Below are 18,729 nucleotides of genomic sequence, written 5' to 3' on the forward strand. Positions count from 1 at the left end.
TGCATTCCTAGACTTTATTTTATTCCTAGACTTTATTTTACTTTATTTTAATTGTATTCATTTATATCCCACACTCTCCATAACTTTCCTTGGTGTCTCCTCCCATTATTGCCCTCTGTAGCATGGCTGATATCATTCGAATTGATGACAGAGACTGGGATAATTCCTTGGAATTGAATGAGATTGGTTGACTGGTAACCCCAAGGCTTTGACAGTAAGCTTATTCTTATGCATTCAGTCAAGGGAGACATCAGTTTATACACTGAACAACTCTTTCCTTTAAAAAGGAAGGTCTTCTTATTTTGGCCCATGTCTCATTAGGGAGGACCACAGTAGGCAGTCAGGAGTGTCTTCTGAGCACCACTACTGAGGCCATTGCCTGACTAGTACAGTCAAATATTTTAAGGATTTTAACACATATCGCCGGGATCTAACTCAGGTCATGAGCGGACTGTCTAGCGGTGTTGATCTGCTGCTCACCCAACTTATTCCCCACAGTCTGAATCAGTCAACACTTTTTTTGTCACCCAGTAGAACATCCAAATATGTAGAGAGATGGTTCCAAAGGAATAACTTATATCATGAAGATGTTATTGCACTATATTTGGCTACACAAAAAGCCCAAGCCCCTGACAAGTAGAACTTTCTAGATGGTCTTTGATTGTGATTCTTGTCATTGCAGCAAAAGCGGTAATTTCTCAAAGTTAGAAAAATTCTAAGCTTCTTAATGTTGAGCTGTGGGTATCCAAGACTTGGAACCATCTAATAATGGATAAAATCTCTTCTACTTTAGATGCCACAGATCCACATGAGGCTTATTTACAATTTACCTCTAAATGGTTTCCCACTTTAGGACAAACTCATACAGACCCTAGTTATATATGTTACGATAAGATTGCATTTTACAAAGAGCTATTGTATCTATAACTTTAAATACTCACTTGTAATGGTCAGTACTACAGCAGTGCTGTATCTTATCAGTAATTTCTATTGTATGTTGAGTTTTGTATTTCTTTTATATATAAATTTGCAACTTATTTATTATTTATTGTATAATTGTTTTTGACGACTGTACATTATAAGCACTCATTATGCTGTTTGTTATATAAACTATCAGTTATATAAATAAAAGCCCAACCATGGTGGCAGTTCTGAGGATTTTCATTCATTCGATGTGGCTTGCACAGGATTCGCTTACACTGTCTCTGCCATGCCACTGGCTGATTCTGCTGTCCCCACCCACTGCCAGCCCCATAGGCAATAACTCCAGCATAAGCCCACTGACCTTCGAGGGAGACAGTTCTCTGCTGACAGGAGGCTTACTGATCAGCAGGGCCTCTCCTCAGGGCCTGTTGTAGGAAGTCCAGGACAGTCTGTCTGAGAGTGGATAAGGAGGTGCAAGGGTGTAAAGCGGGGGTGGCGGGTGAATTTGTGGTGCTGGGCCCTCCAGATCGCCCCCCCCCCCAGCTATGGGTCTGTTTTCATGAGAAAACAGCAGGGTTCCCTCTCTTCAACTGAGGCAAAAGGAATGTTCATTCACAGCAGGGAAGGGGTCCTTTCTGCCTGCCAATGCTCTTCACTCTCTCTATTCCAATTAGGCTACCGTGGGCTCACATGACAGAATGGGCTCTGAGGGAGAGGCCTTTCCTCCTGTTGCCAATCTCCAGGTGAGGGCTGGAGATCACTCAGAACTACAACTGCTCTCCAGATGGCAGAGATCAGCTCCCCTTGGAGGAGGGGGGGAGTGAATACCTTCACTTGGGTGGGTGGGAAAACACAAGGCTGAGGGGAGCACTTGCACAGAGGCCTTTAGTGGTAACTTTCCATGTTGGTCAGAAATTTCTAAGCCCTCTGAGGGAGGCCTTTCCTCCTGGGGAAACATTGTTGCCAATCTCCAGGTGAGAGCCGTAGAAGCTGACTGGGTGATTTCGAACCAGTCTAACCTGCCTCATGGGACTGTGGTAAGCTGATGTAATGGCTGATGACTCATCCCTATTAAACTGTCTGTCAGAGATAGACTGTTGGTCTGAAAGGTCTCACTACAGGACTCTGAGGCAGAACTCATTGGGCCCAATGCTGACTACGGCTGCCAGTTCCAGGTTGGTGAGAAATTCCTGGAGATTCTGTGGTGGAGTTTAAGGAGGGCATAGCAGTTAGGGCTTCAGTGGGTCTGCCGGATCCAGGTCCCTCGCTGTGGAAGCTGACTGACTGATTTCAGACCAGTCACAGACTTCCAGCCTAACCTGCCTCACAGGGTTGTTGTTCAGATCATATGGTGGGAGAGAATGATGTAAACTGCTTCGGTTCCCCCCCCCCCACTGTGAAGAATGACTAATTTTCCTATATAGAGGCTACAGGGAGGGCAAAGGTGATGGAAAGCTGAAGTCAGAGGGGCAGATAAAGGGAAGGAGATAGGGTTGCCAACTTCAGCTTAGGAAATTTCTGGAGATTTAAGGGGCTGGGCCTGGAGAGGGCAGGGTTTGAAGAGGGGTGGAACCTCAGAGAGGTACAATGCCATAGACTCCAAACCAACAATTTCCTCCTGGGAACCACTGTTGCCAATCTCCAGGTGAGGACTGGAGATCACTTAGAATTACAACTATTCTCCAGATGCCAGAGATCAGCTCACCTTGAGGTGTGTGTGTGGGGGGGTGTTAATGCCTTCACTTGGGTGGGAAGACAGCAAGGGTGGAAGACACTTGCCCAGAGGCCTTCAGCGGTACCTTTCCATGTTGATGGGAAATTCCTGGAGATTCTGTGGTGAACTTTGAGGAGGGCATAGGAGTTAGGGCTTCAGAGTGGGATCTGCTGGACCCAGGTCCTTGCTGTGGAAGCTGACTGAGTGATTTCAGACCAGTCACAGACTTCCAGCCTAACCTGCCTCACAGCGTTGTTATTCAGATCAAAGGGGGCAGAAGAGAATTATGTAAGCTGCTTTGGTTCCCCACCCTCCACTGTGTAGAAGCTGCAGGGAGGGGGAAGGAGATGGAAAGCTGAAGTCAGAGGGGCAGATAAAGGGAAGAAGCTAGGTTGCCAACTCAAGGTTAGGGAATTCCTGGATATTTAAGGGGTGGGGTTTGAGGTGGGATGGAACTTCAGACAGGTACAATGCCATTTCCTCCTAGGGAACCACTGGAGATTGCTCCGATTTACAACTGCTCTCTAGATAGCAGAGATGAGCTCCCCTTGAAGTGGGGGGGGGGTGTTAATGCCTTCACTTGGGTGGGTGGGAAGTCAGCAAGAGTGGCAGGCACTTGCCCAGAGCCTCCTTCTAGAGCCCATTGTATTTTTACCTTTTTTATGAACCTTTTACCTTTTTTATGAACATAAATGACTTTAAAAAGGCTGAACAAACTCATGGAGGAGAGGTCCACCAAAAGTTACTAGTCAAGATGAATAAAAGGAATCTCCGTATTCAAAGGTAGCAAATCTAGGAGGCAGCAACTGGGGAAAGCCTTTGTCTCTGTGCTCTGTTTGTTACCTCTCCAGGGGAAACAAGTTGGCTACTGTGTGAAATAGTATGCTGATTGCTCAGATTTTACTTATGCATAGCTGCCCTGGGCCCCAAACAAGAGTTCCTATACAAACTATTTCTTAGAAGAAAGCTTAACATTCCAGAGTACATAGAGTTCCACAACTCCATTCTGGCAGCAGTATCCAAAATCAGTTCCTGTTTTCTTTTGAAAAAAGGGGAACATCCATGTTGTTAAACAGCTGAACAAACTGAAGCTTAATCCACACAAAATGGAGGAAATGTTGGTTGTGAATGCAGAGGGTTTGGGTAATATCTATCTACCAGCTTTACACAGGGTTAAACTTACCAAGACAAGGTAATTAGGAGTGCTCTTACACTTGGCCTTGTCAATGGACAAACCAACTGGCATTGTTAGTAGGAGTGTCTTCTTTCAACTACATTTGGCTGATATAAGGGTCCCTTATTTAGGCTCAACTGACCTAGTCACATTGATCCACACTATAGTAACCCGTAGAGTAGGCTACTGTAATGAGCTCTACATAGGGCTCCCTTTGATGATACTTCAGAAGTTTCACTTGGCTGTCAAGCGCGCTTATTTTTGTGACATAATGGGTTCTCAGACAATGAGCAGGTCTCTCACTCTTCACTGCTCCCCTCTTATTTACAACTATGGGGCAAGTAATAAGTCCATCTGGCCCAAGGATGTTTATGCTACAGCCTGGCTGGTACCACTTTCAAGTCGCCTCTCCCACAGGTTCACACAGACAACTCTTATCTTCTGCTAGAGAAGTGTGAGAATGGGAGATGTTTTTAATAGCCTAAACTCCTTAATAATAAAAGAGATAGTGTTTAGCAACCTTTGAACCCGTGATTCAACTATACATCTGTAATGTAACCTTTGAAGATATCTTATATAGCAACTGTGTAACTCTGTATATGTCATTACTCCCAAGGCTTGTGTCCTTGGTACAGATTCTGAGTTTCTAAAATAAAACAGCTTTCATTTAAAACAAAAGACTGCTTATTGAGAAATATTGACACTTGACATTTTGGGAGTAATCCTACTTGGGGCTGTAACCGAATTGGAAACTTTCTACCCAAATGGCGGAGAGAGCTCCAGAGAATGGAGAGGCCCCCGAAAACCCTGAACGACCAATTGGCGAAGATCAAAGACCCGACACAGCCCTGAGACAACCTCCATGGCACATACTCGACATCAGGAGGCCGGCAGGGCGAGGGTCTCCGCTGCACATACAGCGGCTGTTCATTACCCCGACGGATTGCGGCCCCAGGAGGTCCACTAGCCTAATGGACGAAGCACCCGGTCGGAGAGAGGCGATCTTGGCACTGCCCCCCTTACGCTCACGGTTGGGAGATGACAACGACCAGGATGCCTTGGAAGTGAACGGGGGAGATAGTTCAGAAGAGCGATGCCCCTATCCGCTCCCAGATGAGGAGGAGAAACAGAACCCTGACCCGAGGGACTTCCTCCAAACGATGAGGTTAGAAATGGCAGAGATGGCCCTGAACGGCCTCGAGGCCCCTCCCTAACTCCAAAGACCAGCACACCCAAGGCGAAAAAGGCAGAGGGGAGAGCGAAAGAACTCGCCAAGGGCAGCTCAGCACCGCAACCCCACGGAAGGAAGAAATCATCATTGTTGACGAGCTGGGAGAAGATGCCTGGGAAGACAAACCGGCGGGTAACGAGGGCGACCTGCACTGAGAGGTGCCGAGCAACAGGTCGTGGAGTTAACGGCACCGCTGAGGGTGAGAATTACGGGAACTTTGTTTTTCATCCCACTGACTTTATTAAACTCTAGCCTCAAACATTTTATACATGCCTGGGCACTACTAGATTCTGGGTGCACCAGAGACATAATCACACCTAAATTAGTGGAAGCACTCAGACTCCCTACGAGTCCTCTCCCTCACCCCAAACAATTTGAGCAAATGGAAGGGACAGTGATGAAGGGGGGACCGTGTATGGAGCAAACTCAAGGTGTGCCGATGGGGATAGAAGACCACTAGGATGCAGAAATTTTTGTTGTGGCACCCTCTTCAACATTTGACGTTGTCCTGGGAGTTGGATGGTTGGCCAAACATCAACCCAACATAAAATGGGGGGATCAAATCATTGACTTTACAGATGGGAAATGTGAGTCCCACCAATGGAACGGGGAGTGGGGTCTGCAACCACCCCCCTAAACAAAAAACTATGCCTCACTATAGAAGTCAAATCAATCCCACATGAGTACAGGGATTTATTTAAAACAAGTGTTTAGTGAAGAAGAAGCGAATGAGCTCCCCCCCACACCGAGATATGGACTGTGCGATAGAATTGATTCCAGGGCAGAGCCTCCCTCAAGCTAAACTTTACTCCATGGGATGAGCTGAAAAAGTGCAACTCCGCAAGTTCCTAGACAATAATTTAAAGCAGGGTTTTAACAGACTGGCTACGGCCCCCCAAGCTGCCCCCGTGCTGTTTAGGAAGAAAAAAGACGGGGGGCTCAGGCTATGTACGGATTTTCATGGGATCAACGCGATTTCAACCTTGAATTTGTACCCCATACCCCTAATAAAGGATTTGTTAAGCACTGTGTCAGAGGGAAAGATTTTCACCACGCTGGATCTAAGAGATGCTTACTTTCGGGTGTGCATAAATGAGGGGGATGAATGGAAGATGGCATTTAACATGCTGATGGGACAATTTGAATACTTAGTCACGCCGTTCGGATTACAAGGGGCCCCGGGAGTTTTGAACTTTATAAATGAAGTCCTGCGGAAATATTTGTACCGAGGGTAGTAGTGTACCTGGACGATATAATTATTTATTTCAAAGACCTCCCCTCCTATGTGAAATTAGTGAGGAAAGTCTTAACAACCCTCTATGAGAACCAACTGTATGCAAAATTATCCAAGTGTGAGTTCCATAAGACCAAATTGGATTACTTAGGTTATCGAATATCAGGGAGGGGCTTGGCAATGGACCCCGCCAAAATACAAGCGGTACTGGATTGGGAACCCCCGAGGACACGTAGACAGCTCCAATCCCTCATCAGATTCGCAAATTTTTATCGTAATTTTATACAGAGATTTGCACACACCATGCTCCCCTTGATGGACCTTCTTAAAATGAACGGGAAGGGTCCAGAGGCCAAAAGGCCAGGAGCAAAATTAAATTGGACAAAAAACTGTCAGGAAGCCTTTAACAAATTGAAAAGATTGTTCACCAGTGAACCCATTTTAATTCACCCCAATGAATTAAAACCTTTTGTGGTCCAATGTGACGCCACCGATGTCGCTGTGGGGGCCGTTCTCATGCAATCAGATGGGGGGGCCCTTAAAACCATGTGCTTACATCTCTAAGAAAGTCTCTCAAGATCAGAGGAATTGGTCAGTGTGGGACAAAGAAGCGTTTGCTGTAACGTTTGCCCTGAAAACATGGCGATCTTGGCTGGAAGGAGCGATGGCTCCTTTTGAAATATGGACAGATCATAAATATCTGGAAACTCTTACGGGTCGCAGAAAATTGACTGAGAAACAGATCCAATGGGTAGGATTCTTTGCGAAATTTGATTTTAAACTGAAACACATCCCGGGATCTAAGAATTTTCTAGCCGATGCATTATCCAGACTCCCCCAGCATAACAGCCAAAGAGAAGAACTGATAGACTCACTCATCTCCCCCAGCCAGTTGGGGGAGTGGTAACTACCCGCTCCCAAGCAAAGCGCGAAAAACTGGAAGAGAAGTGGGGGGGGGGGAGAGAAAGACTGATTGCTGAAGTGGAAAAGGAAGCGGAAGCAATACCCAAAGGGGTAAAGAAAGGGGAGGGTGGTTTCTGGTACAAAGACAGTAAACTCTATGTGCCAGAGAGCCTCCAGAAAGAGGTGCTTCAAATGTGTCATGACAGCAAGCTATTGGGGCACTTCGGGTATGTAAAAACCCTGCATCTAGTGAATAGACAATTTTGGTGGCCAGTTGTGAAAAATACATCACTAATTATGTGGCTTCTTGTCCAATATGCCTGATGGCTAAGAGAAGGGGGGGGAGGCCTCAGGATTATTACAACCACTGGAAACAGCCACCAGACCGTGGTCGATAAGTTTCATTGGATTTTCTTGTAGAACTTCCCCCTTCTCAGGGAAAGGCCGCAATTCTTGTAGTAGTGGACACTTTTTCTAAATAAGCCCACTTCATTCCTTGCTCTCAAATACCCATGGCTAAAAGACTAGCTCAACTATTCTTCCTACACGCGGTGAAATGACACTCATTCCCAAATAAGCTAATTAGTGACCGAGGAATTGGCTAAAGAGAACTATAAAAAAAATTACGATAAGCACCATTTTCCTGCTTGGGATTTTAAAGTGGGAGATACAGTGTTCCTCTCTACCAAGAACTTGCCTCTACCGCAAACTTCTAAAAAACTAGCATATAAGTTTTTGGGACCACTCCGTATTAAACAAGTAATCAATAAAGTGACTGTAGAGCTTGAACTGCCCAAGCTGTTTAGTAAGATCCATCACATCTTTCATTGCAGTTTACTTCGGAGGGATCCTGGAGTCACGTCTTGGCACCCCCGACACCAAGCTGCCGAGCCTATACCAATGGGGGATCAGAATCACCATGAAGTAAAAGAAATCTTAGATGCTAAACTGAAGCAGGGTGTATTGTATTTTCTGATTAGATGGAAATATTTCTCAACAGCACACGATGAGTGGATAATTAGCTCAAACGTCAGAGCGCCAGTGCTGATTAAACAATTCTATGCTAAATATCCTTCAAAACTGCGGAGAGGGGCTTAGGGGGGGCAGTATGTCAAGCACGCTTATTTTTGTGACATAATGGGTTCTCAGACAACGAGCAGGTCTCTCACTCTTCACTGCTCCTCTCTTATTTACAACTATGGGGCAAGTAATAAGTCCATCTGGCCCAAGGATGTTTATGCTACAGCCTGGCTGGTACCACTTTCAAGTCGCCTCTCCCACAGGTTCACACAGACAACTCTTATCTTCTGCTAGAGAAGTGTGAGAATGGGAGATGTTTTTAATAGCCTAAACTCCTTAATAATAAAAGAGATAGTGTTTAGCAACCTTTGAACCCGTGATTCAACTATGCATCTGCAATGTAATCTTTGAAGATATCCTATATAGCAACTGTGTAACTCTGTATCCGTCATTACTCCCAAGGCTTGTGTCCTTGGTACAGCTTCTGAGTTTCTAAAATAAAACAGCTTTGATTTAAAACAAAAGACTGCTTATTGAGAAATATTGACGCTTGACACTGGCACAAAATGCAAAAGCAAGACTCCTGTCTGGGAATAGCTGATTGGAACATCCAGCACTGCATCAACTACACTGGTTGCTATGTATTTGCTTCCAGGCCCAATTCAAAATGGTGATCATTGCCTTTATGCCGCTCATTTATGAGACAGCACTTTCCTGTATATGCTCATGTGCCTGTTACGCTCTCCAAACAGCCTTTTCATGGTGGAACCTTCTAGGGTTGTCCATATGGCAACAGTAAGGTCATGAGTTTTTTCTGTGGTAGGTCCAATCTTCTGAAAAAAGCCTGCTAGGGTAGTTTTAGAAAAAAACTTTCATTTGACACATTCAGGAGCACATACACATTTGAAGCTGCCTCATACTAAACAAACCCTTGTTCTGTCAAGGTCAGTAGTGTCTACTTAGACTGGCAGTGGTTATTGAGCTCTTGGGTAGAGGTCTTTCACATCACCTTCTAAGGATTTTTAAAGTGGAGATGCTGGGGACTGAACCTGGAACCTTCTGCATACCAAGCAGATGCTCGGCCACATCCCCTTCTGCATGCCAAGCAGATGCTCGGCCACATCCCCTTCTGCATGCCAAGCAGATGCTCGGCCACATCCCCTTCCCAAAGGGAAGGTGTGCAAGACGGTATGCAAGGGGGAACTGGTGGAGGATAAACTACTTTGACAAATCTGGCTGTGTTTTTTACTGCCTTCTGCTTTTATTTTGCTGATGGGTGGTTATGATGTTTTTGGCATTCTTGCAACCTTTGCTGCTCTGCTAGCCACTTTGCTTCTGAAGAGATAAAGCCAGGTATTTAAATGACAGTACCTGAATAAGAAACCTCAGTGTGTCTATGTTTCAATGAGAAGCCACTTAAGTTCTTTTACAGGTCATCCCATTTAGAATCTTCTTCAAACTGCTCATGTAGCAACTGACAGAAATCTAGTTAGAAACAAATCCTACAACACACTTTACAGACACAATTAGTTTCTTGTATCCGAGGAAGCTTTATGCATCTTTTGAAGGCCAGTACACCTGGTACTACCTGGAAAAAAACTTCTGAATCAGATTTGTGATGTGGTTGTGATACGACACAACAGTCAGCTGATCACTGCCAAACATCCTGTGAACATGTCCAAATCCCAATGCAGCTCTCTGGATCCAAGCATACATCTTTTTCTTCTCTAAACATTTACTATTTAAGTTGTAAACTAAAATCAAGGAACGTGTAGGATTTCAACATGCATCACACACATAAAACATGCACTCATTTTTACTCAAAACACATCTAAAGTAAGTAAATACCTGTTCCTGTAGGTCGTAGTCATAGCTATCATGCAGCAGAAGACTGAGGACATAGCGAGTATAAATCATGGCATCAATGCCACATTTTTCTAGCTCTTGTCCCAGCCAGGTCTGCACTGGGCCCAAAGCATGAAGCAGAGACATTTCAGAAACAGGTACCGGGCCCAGACAGGAGCTTGAGGAGCTTTCAGATGGCAAACCATCCACAACAACTGTATAGATTGGGTGCATGAATCTAGGTGGCTGTCATCCTTAGAACATGATGCATTTTCTGCAGATGATATTCCGTGGGAACCTGGAGGTGGACTTTTTTTCACTCCAGTAAGGAGGAGAGAAGCTTGACTTCTAGGACAATCATTTATATTTCCTGGCAGTTATCCGTCTAAAGACAAGACCCACTCTTCAGGCATAACCACTGAGTACACTAAATCTTAACAGGAAACACATGTTTATGTGCATTTTTCTACCTTAATTTCACATTGAAGCCAGATGCAAATCCCCAGCAGGACCTATAAGAGGAAAAAATAAGAAGTTGTGACATCCATCAACACAACAAAGGACAATTCAGCAGGACGCACACATCAAGATAAATGGATTTGGTTTCCTACAACTCTCATTATTTTACCACACAAAAAAAGCAAACTTCTTCTACGGAAGATTCTGAGACAAGGGCCCACAGAGAATACTGAGACTGAAAAATTAAGTGAGACTTGGAAAGATCTCTGGCGTGTGCAAGTGCATGAGTGCCCAATTTTCTTCTCCCCTGAAGCTAGGGAACTCTTACTTTTTTGACTTTGAGAAAGCATTGCCAAGACTACATAATCACTAAATAATGCACATTACTGTACTTAAATTAGCTGGCCCTGTGCCAAATGCAAAACTGGCGGTATTAGACCACACACTAACAGGGCAAGGGTTTCCACCTACTCAGAAGAAATAATAACTTTGCAAATGAACAAGAAAAAGCAAACACCCTCAAGAATAGCCTGATGGAAAGATGAGCAGTTGAGAGTGAGCTGAAGAGGAGGAGCAAGTTCGTCTGTTTAAACCCTTGAAAGTTTACAGTATGGGGGGGGGGTGTTTCAAACTGTTCTCTCCCACGATTCCTGGGAGGAACCCAGATTGTTATGAATATTTTACATGAATATTTAAATGCCGCACCTAAGCACTGCATAATGCATTTTTAGATTTAAAAAAAAACAATATGGCATGGTGTGCTGCAACTCTGCAATATATATAGGCCCTCCGTCTTGTACACATGCACACTCCCCTAAGGCAAATTTAGTAGTCATGGACAGCTACACAAGCGGCAAATCTGCAGGTTCCTCATCCTTCATTTACTTCCTCATTGCGTGTTTGAGGTTCTGAGCACTGCTTGGAGTTTATAAAGGGAGGAGGGCTTGCTTCTACTTTCTCAACCTCAGCTCATCCCCCCCCCCCAACAAAGAAACCAAGGACTGCAGTCCAAGTCAAAGACCTATATCATAGATGGTGATGAGGGAACAGAAATTTGAGCTGCTGAAACCAAATGGCACAGAAAATCCCAGAAAACTGCCTGAAGTCATGAGGTTGTTTTTTCTGCCAATCTACAGCTTGGCTTTAGGTGAGGGAAGGGGTCCAACAGAGTAAAAAGGTTATCCTGTCCACTGTATACCCCACACCAGCTTGAGACCTTGCATCAAACAGAACTGGCTCAAGGCCTGAAGTCCAGCAGAGCAACTCTATAAAGCTTTGCTACACCTTTCAGATTCAATTCCATTCTTAGCCCTGACCTGGATAGCCCAGGCAAGCCCAGTCTTCGTCAGATATCAGAAGCTAAACAGGGTAAACTCTAGAAAGTACTTGGATGGGAAACCTCCTTGAAATACTAGTAGTCGGGAATCATAGAATCAGAGTTATCTAGTAATCTAGTCCAGGGTAATCTAGTCAACTCCCTGCACAATGCAGGGAATTCACAAATACCTTCCCAGCCCAGTCCCAGCAGTGGGAGCTGCCAAACAGAGACGGGGCTTCCCTTTCTAACTCCCCCCCCCACACACTCCGTTAAGCTGAAGGGACTTTGGGTTTTTCTTTTTTCAGAGGGTGGGTGTTTGCACTGAACTAACCACCAGAAGAATTTCTGGGGTGGGAGAGAACAATGAAGCCAGATGCCCAAGATGGGTTGGGGTGGAGGAGATTGTCCAGTTCCCACCTGGGCTGGGAGGGCAGATCAGTCTCTCTCTCTCTCTCTCTCTCTCACTTTCCCTCTGTGTCACACTCTTGTGCTCTCCGTCTCTGGTGCTCTCACTCTTGCTGCCGCTCTCTCATACTCTCTTGCGCACTGTCGCTCTCTTGTACTCTCTCTTACGCGCTCTCTCTCTCACACTGTCACTCTCTCATGCGCGCACACACACACACTCTTGTGCTCTCTCATTCTTGCTCTCTCTCTCTCGCGTGCTCTCTCCTTCCCTTTTCCTCTGGTCCTGTTGCTGGCTGCATGAATTAGAAGCATACTGGAGGCCCTCCAATGGAGGGGCCCTGCAGAGGGAAGGGGAGGTTTAAAAAGAGTGACCAGGTTCCACTGAATGTAATGCTGAAAGTACAGCATAGCCTAAAGAAAAACAAAAGCAACATCTATCTGGTTACTAGCCAACAAGATCCTGCTCATTACAGGAATAATTATCAGGAATAATTCCCAGTTCAAAAATGCATAGTAGTGACCTGACCTGGATATCCCAGGCAAGCCTGATCTCATCAGATCTTGGAAGCTAAGCAGGATCAACTCTTAACAAGTACTTGGATGGGTGACCTCCTTGAAATACCAGTAGTCAGGAGGACAGGGGAAGGCTTTATTTCAGTCGCCTGAGTATCCTCCAGGCCCCCAGTAGTAGTCAGTCACCAGAGGTCACTATGACTTCCAGGTGCAGACACACACACAATACAAAAATAGCACAAGGAAGGAAGGAAGACAGGCAGGGAGGGAGGGAGAAAAAATGCATAGTAGTTACCACAAGTTCCAAGCCATGCATGACTGTTCCTATAAAGAGGTGCAGCTGATTTTGTTGCACTTCATGCATTTGTGGCTGGGAAATGTGTATATTTTAAAATACAAAGCAATCTGATTTAGCATACTTTTCTTCCACTACACTATAGCTATTCCCACAACCCCAAGCATCATTACTAAGAATATCAAAATGCTGCCTATATGGATGGTACACAAGATGTTTCCTGGACAGCTTCATGTTCCAGCATGCGCAACTGTGAGAAAAAAATTAATTGTATTTTCATAGAGTCTACATGAAATGCCACAGAAAAATTAAATAAAAAGTTCTCATTTGAGGCCCTGGGGAGTTGGGGCAATAGGCCAAGTTTAACTCCTGGCAACTCAAGCAACTGAGTTGACCAGACAACACTTCTGCTTGAGCTCACAGGCTGTAAAGACTGTCTTTAGTCTAAGCAGACAGTACTGGGACCAATGGTCTGACCTGGCAAAATGGCAGCTCCTGATATTTTATGAGTCCAGAAATTCCCTTCTAGAAGCAGAATGGCCCCTTCAGATCCATCACTAAGTATCTTATGCTTCTCTTGTGCATACCAAGACTTTGTTAAATTAGCTCAGTTACAGAACTGTCCCTTATCCTTACAGAGGTAAGGCTGAGCAACAAATATGACTAACTGACACCAACCTTGCCTATGACTCTGTACCATATCCCAAGGGCTCAGAAACAATCTATAATGCATCACATCCTCCTAATGAACTTGCAGCACAATTCTGAACAGGCTTGTTTGGAAGCAAGTCCTACCAGGTTGTTTGGGTTTTTTAAAGAACATTTTACTCCACTTAAATTAAATTACTTAACACCAAAATTGTAAAATGGGATTATGTGAGGCAATGTAGGAAGTCAAATAGGCTATAATGATTTTCAGACAATAAATTTACTGAATATTTTACTGTGTTCCAAAGCAAAACTTCGCGAACAATTCATCTTCTGAAAGCAAATTTTCCATATATCTTCCCGCTGCTACATACATAGTTTGCCTATTGAATCACAGAGGCCACTTCTTAATTTAAACAACCAATATTAATTTAGCCTTCTTGCACTTAGGAACAATTGCCATTTGTGCTGCTGTTAATAAAATTAATCATAATTTCCTGCTCACCAAAGACTGCAACTAGTCAATCAAAACAGAGTGGTTCCCATTATTCTTTCCAAAAAGTCAGAAGTTTCACATCTTCAAAAGATGGGTAAGTCACTCCTGTTCTTCCACATCTGCAACAAAAACCTGACTCAACACTCTATTTTTATTTAATCTTAATAGTGGAAGGTATCAATAACGTTAAATTGTGCAACTTTTGATATTATCTATAAAACAAGAGAGACACAAACTGGTCAGCTGTGAGATAGAACTACAGCACCCACAATGGATGCGCAACTACAGCCTATAAATTACAGTGCATGGCATTAATTTTTCGCTTCAACAAAGGGAAAGCCTTCACATGAACCAACTTAGGTGCTGTGGCATTTATCAAACACTCAGTGACTAGGATAAGTTGGTCCCACAGATGACAAACATGTAGTCCATTTAAAATCTGCACAGCCATTCAAATTTCTAATAGGCAATCAGAAGTCTTGTGCAAAAACCCTACCTGATCTTATTTATCGGAGTGACAGCGAGTTGATCAAAAACTCTTATAATACTTGTGAGGCCACCAATGGTGACTTGGCTTATTCTAAGGCCCGTAGCCATGGAGGGCTTGTGAAGGCCATGCTCCCCTAACTTCCAGGCAGGGCCTCCAACCTGTGGCCTGCCTTCCCCGCCACAGTTGTGGTCTTCACCATGACTTTTTGCCTCTCCCATAACTCAAATCGTGCAGGAGCGGCGGCAGGAACAGCCACCAGCCTTCCCACACCATTTAAAGGGCCTGCCAACCAGCTGATCAGTGGGTCCTTGGAAACCTGGGGGGAGGTTGGCGGCTGCTCTTGCACCCCACCTGTGTGATCTGAAGGAAGGTTGCAGGGAAGGAAGGTCATAGGTCAGGTTGTCTCCCTGCTTCTTGCAGTCAGCTGGAGACTTTTCCAGGAGAGCGAGAAGCAGCAGAAGTCTCTGCTTCTTGCAGACAGCCAGAGAACTCTCCAGTCATCTGTGAAAATCTGGAAGACCAGGCCTACCAGCCCCGCTTCTCTCCCCCCTCCTGATCGCTGAGTAGGAAAGGAGGGCAAGAGAAAGAGGGTCTCCGTGCTTCTCTCAGCTGGCAGGCTACAAGAAGCATTTAGGCCTGGCCTTTTTAGGTGAGGGGGCTGTTAAAAAATGAAGGTCCCCCCCCCCCGAACAAAGCCCTCCAACCAAAAAGTTCCTGGCTATGCCCATTTATTCTTCTTCTGTAACAACTGCTGGGTGGGGGGAGGTTGAGCCTTCACAGAATGGATCTTTCCCTCTTCAGACTCCTATGCTTCCCCTCTCCCCCAGGTGCTCCAAAGCAGTGGCTCCCAACCTTTTTGGCACCAGGGACTGGCTTCGTGGAAGATCATTTTTCCACGGACCAGTGGGGGTGCTGGGGTTTTTGCTGCCTCAGACTGCCCCATGCCCCCCATGGGGGTCTCTACATGAAGGGTAGGTGAAGGTCGCTGCCACGCTGCCCCTTCCACCCACCCAGGAATGGATGAAAGAGGTGGTGCTTTGGAGCGAGATCGTACTGCCTCTTTCATCTGCCCAGGTCCCAGGCAGACAAAAGGGGCGGTGCAGCACCTTTGCCTCGCTCCGCAGTCCAGTTGCTAACAGGCCACAGACCGGTACCAGTCCACAGCTAGGGGCTGGGGACCTCTGCTCCAAAGCACCAGGGAACCCCAAAGAATAGAGCAGCAGGTGGCATCATCAGGGTTTGTAGCAAGGAGGACTTGGTACAAGTTAATCCCAAATGCATCAATTCTTGTTCTATTTGCAGAGAGGGGGCAGGAAGAAATCATCCTCACACTTGCAAAAGATCTTCTATTTCCAAAAGAACCTGAAGAAGACAGAAAGGGTAATTTCTCATGAGTGCTGCAAATTCTAGCCTGTGCTGAATCGCACTCTGATCAGAAGGTATATCAACCTTTAAGAGCAGCACGGGGGTAGGGGGGGTACAGACATCAAAGGAACAGACAAAAATACATTCCACAAACTCCTCCATTTAATTTTTTCATATACATTCCTTTGTGATTGCTCCTAAGATTCTAGCATATCCATAAACCCTCATAATTAATACAATCATTTCAATTTCAAATTCAACAACTAACTGGTTTACTGGGGGGTGGTTATAAACAGTTCAAAAATACTGGAGATGATAAACTAGCCAAGCAGGTGAAGCACGGATTCCTTTAAGATGCTTTATGGTAAGCGCCCAGCGTTGCTTTCACTTCCTTTTTCCCCCCTTAAAGCAGTATGGGAACAACAGATGGTCAAAAATCCAGACCAAAAAGAAACCCAAAGAACTCTGTAAAAGATTATTTCCCGAAAAAATCCAAGGCTAAGGCCTCGAGAAAGACAAACTTCCCAGCAGGCAAGATGGCGGCCGAAGGCGGGAAAACCACAACGGATGAGCGAGCATCATTTCGTTCGGAGGTAATGGAAGCCTTTCAAAAACTTGGACAAAACATGACTGGTAAAATCTCTGCCATGATCCAGCCTTTATCTGCCCAAATGGTGGAATTTAAAACATCTTTGGAGAAGGTGGCAGAGATGGCAGATTCTGCTTTTAATATGGCGAGTGTCACAGGAGAATGCACAGTTATGGGAAGGGACGGTGGCTCAGTGGTAGAGCATCTGCTTGGTAAGCAGAAGGTCGCAGGTTCAACCCCCGGCATCTCCAACTAAAAAGGGTCCAGGCAAGTAGGCGTGAAAAACCTCAGCTTGAGACCCTGGAGAGCCGCTGCCAGTCTGAGAAGACAATACTGACTTTGACGGACCAAGGGTCTGATTCAGTAGAAGGCAGCTTCATATGTTCACATGTTCACAATATTTCTATAAACGAGATGAATAGGCCACTGATAGGATCATTGCACTGGAAAATCAACTGAAAATGGGGAATGTTAAAATTCGGGGTCTCCCTGAGAATTCTGCCTCCCCCTCTGACCTCAAAAACCCTTATATCCTCCTGGCTATCAAAAGCAATGGGTTTTTCCAAAACTGACCTTTATGCCTTGGAGGCTGCATATAGAATTGGTCCGGTGCGCAAACAAAAATCATCGCTGCCTAGGGACATCCTAGTTCGATTTGCATCCAGCTCCGTTAAAGCTAAACTTTTACAAAAAGCCCGGGCTATAAATCCACTTATGCTGGGAGATCACAAAGTGCAACTCCTGCAAGATCTGTCATCCAAAACCTTGCAAAGGCGAAGGAATTTGAAACCAATCATAGAAATTCTGAACAAGGAAAATATCAGCTATCGTTGGTTTGCTTCGTACAAACTGCAAGTTACAGTGCAAGATCAGTCGTTTTTGGCTGGGGATCTAGATTCAGGGATTTGTATGCTGCGTCACTTAAATCTTCCTATTTCCAACAGTCTTCTGGAAGCAGCCTCTCAAGTCCAATCATTATCTTCTGACACCAGATGGCACCGTGTGCCTATGAATTAGTAAGTAAGTAAGTAAAATTTTATTTATATCCCGCCCTCCCCCGCCAAGCAGGCTCAGGGCGGCTAACAACAGCAAAATAACAATACATTTAACAAAACATTAAATTAACCCCAAACCGATTAATACATTAGTTAAAACAGTTACTAAGTCTAAAAACATTAAGTTAAATCTGACAGTACCATTATTAATCGACGCTATGCCTGTCAATTTGTGTAATGATGGCGGATCTCCAGACTGGACCATTTTGATGTTTCTTTGTGGACTTGGTCAGCCGTTCATGAATGCCTGTTTGAAAAGGGTGGTCTTGCAGGCCCTGCAGAACTGATCAAGATTCCGCAGGGCCCGCACCTCCTCTGGGAGTTGATTCCACAAACATGGGGCCGCGGTAGAGAAGGCCCGTGCATAGGTAGTCCGAAGTTTAACTTCTTTTGGCCCAGGGGTGGTCAATCTGTTTTTACCTACTGACCTCAGTGCTCTCTGGGGCTCATACGGGGAGAGACGGTCCCTCAGGTAGGTCGGTCCTCGGCCATATAGGGCTTTAAAGGTAATCACCAGCACTTTGTACTGGACCTGGTATACAATCGGCAGCCAGTGCAGTTCGCGTAGCCCCGGCCGCATATGCTCCCATCTTGGGAGGCCAAGCAGCAGCCTGGCCGCCGCGTTCTGCACTAGCTACAATCTCCGGGTCCGGCACAGAGGCAGCCCCATGTAGAGGGCATTACAGTAGTCCAATCTTGAGGTAACCGTCGCATGGATCACCGTTGCTAGGTCCCGGCGCTCTAGGAAAGGGGCCAACTGCCTCGCCCGCTTCAGATGAAAAAATGCTGACTTGGCAGTGGCTGTTATCTGGGCCTCCATTGATAGTGAAGGCTCCAGTAAAACACCCAAGCTCTTTACCCGCTGTGCCGCCTTCTGATCGGCCTGTCTCCCCTAGAAACTAAGCGGCTGGATCTGATTATATGCTGAAAACTGTCTATGTTGGGCCCTTTTCTCCGTTTTTTTTTTCTAGGCAAAGACTGAACTGCTGTTACACTAGAAGTGCCTAAGTATAATCCTGCCATGTCCTAAATAATGGTGTCGGTTATTTTG

The 18,729-nt window shown here is 45.3% G+C and overlaps 1 protein-coding gene across 5 annotated transcripts in view; it reads right to left on the reverse strand.

Annotated features, from left to right (window-relative positions):
* The window catches only part of KIAA0232 (KIAA0232 ortholog), an 82,551-nt gene that overhangs the window by 49,029 nt on the left and 14,793 nt on the right, over positions 1-18,729 (reverse strand). For 3 of the 5 annotated variants that reach the window (XM_060254322.1, XM_060254321.1, XM_060254323.1), the window contains exon 2: positions 10,049-10,557. The exons of 1 other annotated variant lie outside the window; for it this stretch is intronic. In XM_060254322.1, coding sequence (XP_060110305.1) covers positions 10,049-10,279 — 231 coding nt within the window. In that variant the 5' untranslated portion in view covers positions 10,280-10,557. The remainder of the gene's footprint in view (positions 1-10,048; positions 10,558-18,729) is intronic. One more of the 5 variants, XM_060254324.1, reaches the window with a different exon arrangement.

This window comes from Heteronotia binoei, chromosome 14, assembly GCF_032191835.1.
Source record: "Heteronotia binoei isolate CCM8104 ecotype False Entrance Well chromosome 14, APGP_CSIRO_Hbin_v1, whole genome shotgun sequence".
Classification (NCBI taxonomy): Eukaryota; Metazoa; Chordata; class Lepidosauria; order Squamata; family Gekkonidae; genus Heteronotia; species Heteronotia binoei.